The sequence below is a fragment of the Carya illinoinensis genome, chromosome 15, assembly GCF_018687715.1.
Source record: "Carya illinoinensis cultivar Pawnee chromosome 15, C.illinoinensisPawnee_v1, whole genome shotgun sequence".
In the NCBI taxonomy this organism is placed as follows: Eukaryota; Viridiplantae; Streptophyta; class Magnoliopsida; order Fagales; family Juglandaceae; genus Carya; species Carya illinoinensis.
Genome location: NC_056766.1, coordinates 1,259,209 through 1,270,880, shown reverse-complemented (window position 1 = coordinate 1,270,880; position 11,672 = coordinate 1,259,209). Strand labels below are relative to the sequence as shown.

Sequence of the window (11,672 nt, the reverse complement as noted above, 5' to 3'; positions counted from 1 at the left end):
CACTTCCTGGACTAAAAGGAGGTGCTTATCGAAGGACCAGGGGCCTTCTCTTAACACCTTTTCTTTATCACGCAAATCTTCAAAATCGGCCAAAAAAAGATTGGAATGAAGGTCACGGAAATTCACCCCACGCACCAATCTCCAAGCTCACTTCATCGTAACCTTGAAAGCCTCCCGGTTAAAAGTTTTTCAGTGAAAAGGGATAAAACTAAACCCTTACCATTACAGAGAAGATTCCTCCAAATCACACAATTCTACCACCACTGCCTCCTCCTCCTGTTCGGTTAGAGAAAGCCGTTGATACAAATCATCTAAATCGGCTTCCATACCGCCGTTGCCTAAATGGGAAAACAAAGAAGCGAAAGGGATTGCCGTACGGCAGGAAGGGACCCCTACGAAGACCTAAGTCTTAGAGAGGAAATAGACTTTTCATACTTGGTATAAGTTAATTAATGAGTAGTTAATAAACATTTAATATATATTCACACATATCAGAGTTTTCCCCGGCCATATGATCAATATCCCATTGCAAATATTTTCAGCATCTAACTGATTAATCTAATTCCATGTTATTATACTGCAGCGGAATCATTCAATAGAGATGTCAAGGAATTAATTGATAATGCTACAGCAACAGGAGCTGATCCACAGATATTAGATGCCTACGCTATCAATGGCCAGCCAAGATTTCCAAATAATTGCTCTAATGGTATGGATTTTACGTGCTAGAAGTACTGTTAAAAATTGTCAGCGTGCTTTTTATTTATTGGCAAAGCAGAAGTTGAGAAGATTTCAATCATTAATTTAGTATCTAATATATATCATATTTCATGTTGTACAGAAACAACATATCGTTTCCCAGTCCAATATGGAAAGACATATCTTCTCCGTGTTGTTCATGCTGGGATGAATTAAGAAATGTTCTTTGGAATAGCAAAACACAACCTCACTGTTGTTGCCCAAGATGCTATTGAATCAACCCAAGTATGAAGGGCTGCACATTTACCGTTTTCTCTCTTGGTTTATTAGGCACCGTTTGATGCTTTGTTTTATTAGGCACCTCTCCTAACATTATGCAGCAGATTGCTGTACCATAGAGGTCTGCTCTCCTATAAATAAGAGAGTTTAAATGTGCAGAAGTAGGGTGCGATAGCAGCAATGGGAGAGAAAGAAAAACAGAGAGAAAGAGGGACGTGAGGGAGAGATGAGAATTTGTAGATTTTTATAAATCTTGTACAAATTCTATAAAAGAGGCTCCAGTGGATGTAGACAATTTGCTGAACCACTTAAATATCGTCTTGTGTGATTTTTAGACAGGCCGGAGGGGCAATAATTGGTATCAGAGCTCTGGTTTGAGCTGTCTGAAAATTCAAGTTGCTCAAAATCAACTTTTGACAACTCCAGGGTGTTCCACGCGTCGAGACGAATTCGTAGACGCAAACGGAATCAAAAACGGAGGTCAGACGAGCCTACACGCGCCCCTAGAAGATCTGCGCGTGCATCTGCTGCAACTCACGTGCCCCCACGTGCACCGGAGGTTGAAGAAGACTGATCCACACGTGCCCACACGCCCCCACGCCCTCCAGAAGAGGAAGACATGTGTCCCACGCGCCGCCACACGCCCTACTGAGCGCGTGTGATCCACTCACTCACTCGCCGCCCAGACACCCTACTCCGCGCGTGCATCTCACGCGCCAGATGATCTGAACCGTCCGTTTTTTCAGATCTTTTTTGGGCAAGATCTAAGCCATTCGGAGTCCGATTTCAACGATCAAATAGTACTTTCTAACTATTTACATCATTCCAGACTCATCCGTACGATGGGAATGTTGAAATTCACCACCGGTACATTCGATCTAAACCATTCACGTGTTGCAGATCATTTTGGGCTAGATCTACGCCAGTATGAGTTCCATCATGATGATCAAATAGTGCTGACAAACTATTTGGATCATTCCGGACTCATCCGTACTGTGGGAATGTTGAGATTCGCCACCGGTACTTTCGATCTGAACCGTCCACGTGTTGCAGATCATTTTAGGCTAGATCTACGCTAGTTGGAGTTCCATCGTGATGATCAAATAGTGGTGACAAACTATTTGGATCATTTTGGACTCATCTGTACGGTGGGAATGTTGAGATTCGCCATTGGTATATTCGATCTGAACCCTCCACATGTTGCAGATCATTTTGGGCTAGATCCACGCCAATTGGAGTTCCATTGCGATGAAAAAATAGTACTGACAAACTATTTGGATCATTCCGGACTCATCGGTTCGGTGAGAATGTTGAGATTCGCCATTGGTACTTTCGATCTGAACCGTTCATAGTTGTAGATCAGTTGTGGGCTTGATCGTAGCCAGTCGGAGTCGTGACAGACTCATTTTTTTTGGGCTTGATCGTAGCAAGTTGGAGTCGTGGCAGACTCAATTGTTTTTGGCTTGATCGCAACCAGTTGGAGTCGTGCTAGACTCATTGGTTTTGGACTTGATGTCAGCCAGTTAGAGTCTAATGTTGTCGGACTTAGTTCATTCGGCCTTGATTTAAGCCAATTGGGATCGTGAAGTTTGAGGAGCAAACTCCAGATCATTGGACGATGCTGATTAACTTGTTATATCAGCAGGTTTTGGCAGTCATACAACTCATGAAGCATAATGTTATTAAGAGGAGAACTGCAACGGATCTCATTGTGGCTTTCTTTGAAAAGTCAGCTGCAAATAACAAAGTGCAGATGAAGAAACAGTTCAATTTCAGAAAAGGCAAAAGGTGCTATTGTTGCCCAATAGTATTTGACGTTGTGTTCAAAAAGTTGAGAGGTCATGAGAATGGTTATAAGTAATTCTGTAAAGAAGTCAAAGTTGAAGTTTCTTAATGTAAGAGATCTTATCCTAGATAAAGAGGTGCGTAGAAGAGATTCTGGCAAGATCTCGAGTTGTTGGTCTGAATGTTGATAGTAAGGACAGAGGCAAGTCAAGATCTGGACAACAGATGACTCGCTAGAAATTGTGGCAAGACAGGCCACAAGAGATTGCTAAAATCATGGAAAAATTGTGAATGATGCTGTGAATATGGTGACTGAAGAAATACATGGCGCTGCATTTCTTGCAGTGCACAATGCTGTTAAAGACAGCTTGAAGACAGCAGTCATTCAGTAGTGTTTTCTCAAAAAGACATGGAAGGTCACGAATGATTCCTTGGTCTTGGCTCGTGGTAATGGTTGTGTGAATTAGATAAGGAAGTTAAAGGAATTCAGTTTTACTTTTCCTCATCTAAGTTTGAAGAAATCTCCCTAGACCACGACATGAAGTAAAGGTGTGAGAGATGAAAACAAAATGTCAGATGTTCTAGGGATATCTACACCTAAAGTTGATGATCACATAACTGCCAAGACGATCGGGCCTCCATGGTGGTTATTACCTTAAACAATATCCTGCTGAATGAAGGTAGTGAACTACGGTATGAAGAAAATCTTGCAAGAGTAGAGATTATGCAAGTCGAAGTTAGCAGAGACTGCACACAAGATGGACACATCGACTGGAAACTGGATATGTTAGCAGCAAGATGAGTAGTCAGTCACCCAGATCAGAGATGGAGACCTCAGCAACAGGTTCTCTGATATGTGTCAAGGTCCGTGCGAGACCATTGATTCCCAGTGCAGTGGGAGATGTGTTGCCCTATATATAGATATGTTGATTAAGGGCATTGTACGTGATGAACTAAAGTTATGCATCACTTTAGTTAGTCTTCTAAATTGAAGACATGAGTTGTAAAATTGTGTAGATGATAAGGGATCATGCTGGAGATAGAGCTCGGCATATTGAGAACCAGTCTCCAGGTTGAAGATTGGTGTGATTGTAGGATTATGGAGCCTGGTTTGAAAGCTGTAAAGGCACCAGGTAGATTGTTCGCTCAGTTGTGGCTTAAGCGAAGCTCAATTTGCTCAAGGTGTACATGAGTACAGACTCATGGACTCGAGCGAAAGAAGAATCCTAGAGAGTTGAGATTGTGCAGTAAAGTACTTGTAAATCTCCTCTGAAGAAAATCCCTTGCAAACTCTGTAGATGTAGACGATGCGAATGCATTTGAAGATGCATTTGGAGAGGCATTTGGACATCCATTTGAAGACGTACCTGCAGATGCATTTGATAGCAAAAGTCTCTCATGTCAAAGAAAGATGTACATTCATTTGAAGAATGAATCAATTTGCAAGCAGCCTGTATGGCACACTTGGATGGAGGGGGTGATTGTTGAATCAACCCAAGTATGAAGGGCTGCACATTTACCGTTTTCTCTCTTGGTTTATTAGGCACCTCCCCTAACATTATGCAGCAGATTGCTGCACCGTAGAGGTCTGTTCTCCTATAAATAGGAGAGCTTAAATGTGCAGAAGTGGGGCGCGATAGCAGCAGTGGGAGAGAAAGAAAAACAGAGAGAAAGAGGGACGTGAGGGAGAGATGAGAATTTGTAGATTTTTGTAAATCTTGTACAAATTCTATAAAAGAGGTTCTAGTAGACGTAAGCAATTTGCTGAACCACTTAAATATCGTCTTGTGTAATTTTTGGACAGGCCGGAGGCGCAATAGATGCCGCATACATAAAGCCCATAACCACCGATTACGTCATGATGACCCCAGGGCAAACAATGGACATCTTGCTCACTGCAGACCAAGATCCTAGCTACTATTATATAGTTGCAACACCTTTTGTTGATGCTGATGTTCCATACAATAGTTCCAACACTTTGGCGATTCTGCAGTATGCAGGAAATTATACTCCTCCATCCTCTCCTTCATATCCTTCCCTTCCTAATGTCACTGACAGGGATGCTGTAAAAAACTTCACAACTCGCATAAGGGCCTTGGCAAGTATTGAGCACTCCATCAATGTCCCTAAAGAAATTGACATGAAAATTTTCATTGCAGTTTCTATAAATGAGATATTTTGCCCTGATGAATCTTGTGAGGGTCCAAATGGTAATAGGCTGTCTGCAAGCTTAAACAACATCAGTTTCTTGACTCCAACAATTGACATCCTGCAAGCGTATTACAAGTAACATTGCCTCCTTGTCTTTCTATATTTTATTTTATTTATATATTTTTTTGTGTGTGTGTGTGTATATAATGTTTGTTTGGAATAGGAAAATCTTATACATTAACTTGAGATTTTGTGATATATATATATAGTACAACATCAATCATATAATAAACAGAGTTTTCAGAATTTTAAACTGAACTTTTGACATGTATGTGAGGTACCAGTAGATTTCCCCAGTAAGCCACTCTATGCTTTTAACTACATGGGAGATGTGGGAAACAACACATTATATCCAAGCCTAGGGACAAATGTTACGATGATAGTGTTGTGAAAAATGATGAAAATAAATTAAAAAAGAATATGGAACCAGAAAACAATCACACACGACACAAGATTTACGTAGTTTGACAAATTGCCTACGTCCACCGGAGCTGCAGATGATTTTATTATTGATATAATAAAATCATATGATATAATAATCCTATATATAGTCAAATGGCAAAAAAACCCTAGATCCGTGTAAAATGCATGTTTGCTCGAGCGGCGCGTCGAGGGCGAGTTGAGCGAACTTCCTTCCCGCATCCGCTTGAGCTGACTATCGAGCTGACATCGAGCGTTCGAATCTATTTGACTTTGCTCGAACGGCCAATACCTCCGCTCGAGCGGTGTGGACCAGACTCCATAGTACTCAACAATTCTCCCACTTGGAGACTGGTACACTCGCTGTATCGTCGCCTTCTTCAAACATGATATCCTTTACCTCTGCAACTCACTGCCCCTGTTTTCATGCTAGAAGATCAACTGAAGTTGCGCACAACTTCAGTTTTTCAAGTGTAACACCCTTTGTCAACATATCAGCAGGGTTCTTACTTCCACCAATCTTCTCAAGTAACAACTGTCCTTCATCTAACAATGATCATATGAAATAATACCTGATCTGAATGTGTTTGGTTCTGGAATGAAATGCTAGATTCTTGGTAAGGAATATGGCACTCTGACTATCACTGTAGAGAGTGCCTTTCTAATTCTTTTTACCTAATTCCTCCACGAAGTCCTGTAGCCATATCATCTCATTTGCAGCCTCTAACACTGTAATACACTCAGTAGTAGACAAAGAAACTGTTTTTTGTAGATTAGAATCCCATGACACTGCAGTACCACTAAGTGTATAAACAAAACCCGTGGTACTCTTTCTGCTATCAATATCTCCAGCTAGATCAACATCATCAACATAACCATGCACCTCTAAGCTCTCTCTAGAGAAACACAAACAGGTTTCTGAGGAGCCCTGTAGGTACCTCAAAATCCATTTCACTGCTTCCCAATGTTGTTTTCCTGGGTTACTCATATATTTACTCACAACTCCCACTGCATGGGCAATATCCGATCTTGTGCAAACCATAGCATAAATAAGGAACCTTACTCATGTAATCTTGTTCCTCCTCTGAATCAAGTGACTGATTCTTGCTGAGTCTGAAGTGACTGCCCAAGGGCGTGCCAACTAGTTTGGCCTTGTCCATATTGAACCTACTGAGTACCTTTTTCACATACTCAACCTGTGAGAGTCTCAACGTACCTCTGAATCTATCTCTAACAATTCTCATGCCAAGGATTTGTTTTGTAGCTCCCAAATCCTTTATTACAAAGTGTTCTGACATCTGCTTATTCAGATTATTGATCTCATTAATACTAGCCCTTACAATAAGCATGTCATCCACATACAACAACAGAATAATGTAAGAATTTTCAAAGTGCCTGACATAGTAACAGTGATCTGCCTAACATCTAATGTACCCTGCACTGTGCATGAAGTTATCAAATTTCTTGTACCACTGTCTAGGAGCTTGCTTCAGGCCATAAAAGCTCTTCCTCAGTTTGCAAACTGAACCTTCCTTTTCCTGTACCACAAATCCCTCAGGCTGGTGTATGTAGATGTCTTCTTCAATGTCTCCATGAAGAAAATCTGTCTTCACATCTAACTGCTCAAGAAATAAATCTTCAATAGCAACCATAGCCAGTACCATCCTGATGGTTGTGATCTTCACCACAGGAGAAAAGATCACAGAGTAATCAATACCCTGCTTCTGCTGAAAGCCTTTTACAACAAGTCTGGTCTTGTACCTCTTACTGCCATCATGCTCAGTTTTCACCTGGTATACTCACTTGTTGTGTAATGCCTTCTTCCCTAATAGAAGTTCTTTCAACTTCCATGTCTAGTTCCCTAATAGGGAATGCATCTCATCTTTCATGGCTAGCTCCCACTTGCTAGAATTTTCATCTTATAAGGTTTCTTCATAACTCTGCGGTTCTTCACCATCTGTCAACAGAATGTAATTCAAAGTAAGTGAGAAAGGCTGTGGAGGACGTGTAGTCCTAACTGACCTGCGAACTGTAACTGTAGAAGTAGACGGTTCTGAAACTGCCTGCGGAATAATAAGAATGGGTGCACTAGACCCACTCTCCCCGTCACTCACATCTCTGCACTGCACTGTGACCTCTGGTAGGTCATCCGATCTTACAAATTCGGATTCCTGAGGGGCTACAATAGAAGCTGTACTAGACTTACCCTTGTACATAATTTTCTCATTGAAAATCATATTCCTACTTCTTATGATCCTCCGACTCTGGTCATCCTAGAAACGATAGCCAAATGCCTCGTCTCCATAGCCAATGAAATAACATTTCTTTGATTTAGTCTCAAGTTTACTACGAGCATCAGAATCAATAAGCACATAAGAAAGACAACCAAAAGTTTTAAGGTGAGAAAATTTGACCTCTTTCCCGCTCCAAACCTCCTCAAGTAATCCACAATCCAGTGGAACTGATGACCTTCTGTTTATCAAGTAAACGGCAGTGCTGACTGCATCTTCTCAGAAAGTGGGTGGTAGTCCAGCGTGCAACCTCATGCTTCTAACACGCTCATACATGGTTCTGTTCATATGCTCAGCAACTCCATTTTGCTGTGGTGTCCCAGGAATAGTCTTCTCCATTCTGATACCTAGAGCTGCACAATACTCCTTGAACCCACCATCGACATACTCACCACCATTATCAGACCTCAAACATTTCAGTTTCAAGCCTTTCTCTGTCTTAACCATGGCTTTCCAAATTTTGAACACGTTAAATACATTAGATTTATGCTTCAAAAAATAAACTCATACCTTTCTACTATGGTCATCAATGAACGTGACATAGTAGCAAGAACTTCCAAGAGATGCCACTGGGGAAGGACCCCACACATCTGTGTGCACAAGATCCAGTCTTCCTGTCTTAGGCATCCTACCACTTTTCAAGAAGCTGACATTCTTTTGTTTTCCCATAATACAACTCTCACACATACTGAAATCAACTGACTTCAGTTCTGGTAGCTTGCCTCTAGACAGAAGTTCTTTCATACCTTTTTGACTCATATGGCCAAGTCTGCGATGCCACAAATCTGTTGTGCTCTTTGCAACAGTAGTAGCAATAGTATCAATCAAACCAGTAGTCATATATAGTGTACCAGTTTTCTTACCCTGAGCCATGACCAATGCCCATTTTGTGACCTTCCAGGTGCTATCTTAGAGCACTACTAAATGGCCACATTCATCGAGCTACCCAACAGAAATGAGGTTCTTCTTCAACTCAGGAATGTAACTGACCTTTTGTAAGGTCCATTTGTTCTTGTCAGGGAGTGCAATACCAATATTTCTCATCCCCATTACGTTCAAAGCCTCTCCATCAACCAAATACATATTCCCAAAATCACTTGCAACATAGTTCCGCATTAGCTCCCGGTGGAAAGATGTATGGAAGGAAGCTCCTGAATCCAGTATTCAATCATCAACTGCACTATGAACTGCAAACAATAGTGCATCCTGTACTTCTTCAGTTACCACATTAGCACTATCATTCTCGGTCTTCTTAGGGTTTTTTGCAGTTCTTCTTCATGTGGCCAGCTTTGCAACAATTCCAGCAAGTTGCTTGCTGACCAGGTCTCGACTTGCACTTGCCCCTGTATTTTGATTTTGATCTTCCTCTGTTTGAGTTCCTGTCTTGTGATCTCCCTCGAGAATCAACATTTAGAGCTGAACTCAAACTCGAGGTCTCCACTGAATCTTTTCTGTGCACCTCCTCAGCCAAAGTCAAATCACGAATATCATCATATTTCAATTTAGATTTACTAGCAGAATTACTGACAGCCATTCTCAAGACTTCCCAACTATTTGGCAGTGAAGCCAATAGTATCAGTGCACGTATCTCATCATCAAATTCAATTTCAACAGATGACAATTGATTTGTGATAGTATTAAAATTATTCAGATGTTGTGCAACAGACGTACCATCTACCATCTTCAAATTGAATAATTTTTTCATCAAATGTACTTTGTTATTCGCTGACGGCTTTTCATACATACCTGACAAAGCCGCCATGAGATTCCCAGTCGTCTTCTGCTTGATGACGTTGTGTGCAACAGATCTCAACAGGGTTAATTGAATAACCCCCAGAACCTGTCGATCCAACAGGTTCCAATTAGTATCATCCATCTTTTTCGGTTGTTTTCCCAATAGTGGAAGATGAAGTTTCTTCCCATAGAGGTAATCTTCTATCTGCATCCTCTAGTATTCAAAATCCGTACCATCAAACTTCTCAAGCCCCGATGCCTTCAATTCATTTCCAGCCATCGTTTTTTCTCAGACCTGAACTTGACTCTTGATACCAATTGTTGTGAAAAATGATGACAATAAATTGAAAAAGAATATGAAACGAGAAAACAATCACACACGACACAAGATTTACGTGGTTCAGCAAATTGCCTACATCCACTGGAGCTGCAGATGATTTTATTATTGAGGAATATCACACTACAATGATGGATCAATCACTGTACGTCCACAGTGTTTCTATAGTATGGCCATATGATATAATAATCATATATATAGTCAAACGGCAAAAAAATCCTAGATCTGTGTAAAATGCATGTTCACTCGAGTGGTGTGTCGAGCGCGCGTTGAGCGAACTTCCTTCCCGCATCCATTCGAGCTCACTGTCGAGCTGAAATTGAGCATTCGAATCTGTCTGACTTCGCTCGAGCGGCCAATGCCTCCGCACGAGCGGTGTGGACTAGACTCCATAATACTCAACAGATAGATTATGGGGCGGCAGTGGAAATAGTGTTCCAAGGAACTAATGTTCAGACTCCAGAGAATCATCCGATGCATCTCCATGGTTTTAGTTTCTATTTGGTAGGGACGGGCTATGGCAATTTCAATGAGACCACTTCTCCTGAAACATATAATTTGGTGGATCGACCTGAAGTTAACACCATTGGTGTTCCAAAGAACGGGTGGGCTACAATTAGATTTATTGCCAATAATCCTGGTACGACTTCTCTAGCTCTAGATCTCTCACTTTTTATATTTATTTGGACGATCGATGCAATTCATTATTTTCTTGACCCTTAAATACAAATACAATTCTATATACAACCATTAATCTTGACATATATGGCGATGCTTTTGATCAGGGGTTTGGTTTATGCACTATCATTTGGAACGACATGCTTCTTGGGGTATGGCCAGTACTGTTATCATTGTGAAGAATGGACCCACAAACGATGCAAGCGTCCTCCCAATACTCCCAGAAAATTTGCCTATTTGTTCTTAGTTTTTCAAGAATAATGTGTGCTTCAAGGAGGCCTGATTTGCCTACGGAATCAATTCATGGGACATGATTTGCATATGTGGAAATTTAGAGTTGTATAAAATAATTTGATTCCAATCAAAGCTCATTTATAGAGGGCGGTGTCTAGTTTTGTCATATTCTAATGAATGTTTGCTTATCCTTGAATAGTATGCTTTCTTTCTTTGGGTTCTCGAATAGTTGCAGAAAAGTATGCTATTTCATTTCCATCTGATGTTTGCATTATTATTGCATGGTTGAAGTGGTGGGTGCTATACATGCGCTCGATGAATATGGATTTCATGCCGGTTTTTCTTTCTCATCCAATGGAACTTAAAACCATTTTCGTAATGACAATGCTTCTCGCACATGTGGCTGTACCATTAAATCTTCTACAGGCTCTTTACTTTGTTTCATTCAAATTGCTTTTGTCGTCAGAAACTCGTTCTTCCCCATTATTCAAATGAAGGATACAATACCTCCTTCAATTTATATCTGTCTCTTCAAGTAACTCAGAATCAAATGAAGTTTAGTTTATTCACTTTGACTGATCGACCGTCATCAACGAAATAAATTTGAGAGTTGAAAGCCAAAAAATTGACACATCGGATTTTCAAAGCAAGAGAATTGAAACCATGTTTCCCAAACATGATAAACTTATTCTTACCATTTTGGAAGAAGCGACCCCCCCGAGGTAAACCGTTTGCTTTTCTATTGGGGATGGGCCTGAGAGAGTGGAAGCGTCAAACGGAGATCAGAAAGGTCGACACCTTTGGTAACCCTTTGCGTTGCATTCTTTGCGAAAACAAATGAAGTGATCTGGAAAGCTGAAATTATTAGGTCTTGACTGATCTTGAGGTCAGTGTCCTTACTCAGGTTTAAATCGAATTGAAATATGTTTTTGTCTGAACCGTAAGAGACAAGTTAATTCACTACAAGAAAAATGGGTAATTGCGACTAATTTATGGCAACGAAA

General features: G+C 40.8%; 2 protein-coding genes across 2 annotated transcripts; both read left to right on the top strand.

Moving 5' to 3' along the window:
• The first annotated feature begins 605 nt into the window (after window positions 1-605).
• On the top strand, window positions 606-5,101 carry LOC122297099 (laccase-15-like). Its single transcript, XM_043106985.1, has 3 exons — window positions 606-709; window positions 842-964; window positions 4,584-5,101. Exons 2-3 carry the CDS (start codon window positions 919-921, stop codon window positions 5,051-5,053), a joined length of 516 nt encoding a protein of 171 aa, XP_042962919.1. The 5' UTR covers window positions 606-709; window positions 842-918; the 3' UTR covers window positions 5,054-5,101.
• Window positions 5,102-5,267: 166 nt separating this feature from the next.
• On the top strand, window positions 5,268-10,737 carry LOC122297100 (putative laccase-16). Its single transcript, XM_043106986.1, has 3 exons — window positions 5,268-5,353; window positions 10,162-10,396; window positions 10,542-10,737. The coding sequence occupies exons 1-3, from the start codon at window positions 5,297-5,299 to the stop codon at window positions 10,679-10,681; spliced, it is 432 nt and encodes a 143-aa protein (XP_042962920.1). The 5' UTR covers window positions 5,268-5,296; the 3' UTR covers window positions 10,682-10,737.
• The last annotated feature ends 935 nt before the right edge of the window (window positions 10,738-11,672 follow it).

Bases quoted from the DNA above. Each gene is read 5' to 3' on its own strand.
- LOC122297100 (XM_043106986.1), top strand. From the start codon at position 5,297: ATGGGAGATGTGGGAAACAACACATTATATCCAAGCCTAGGGACAAAT. The intron at 5,354-10,161 runs ATAGTGTTGTGA...AATACTCAACAG, and splicing joins TAGGGACAAATGTTACGATG to ATAGATTATGGGGCGGCAGT. The intron at 10,397-10,541 runs GTACGACTTCTC...GCTTTTGATCAG, and splicing joins ATTTATTGCCAATAATCCTG to GGGTTTGGTTTATGCACTAT.
- LOC122297099 (XM_043106985.1), top strand. From the start codon at position 919: ATGTTCTTTGGAATAGCAAAACACAACCTCACTGTTGTTGCCCAAG. The intron at 965-4,583 runs ATGCTATTGAAT...GAGGCGCAATAG, and splicing joins CCTCACTGTTGTTGCCCAAG to ATGCCGCATACATAAAGCCC.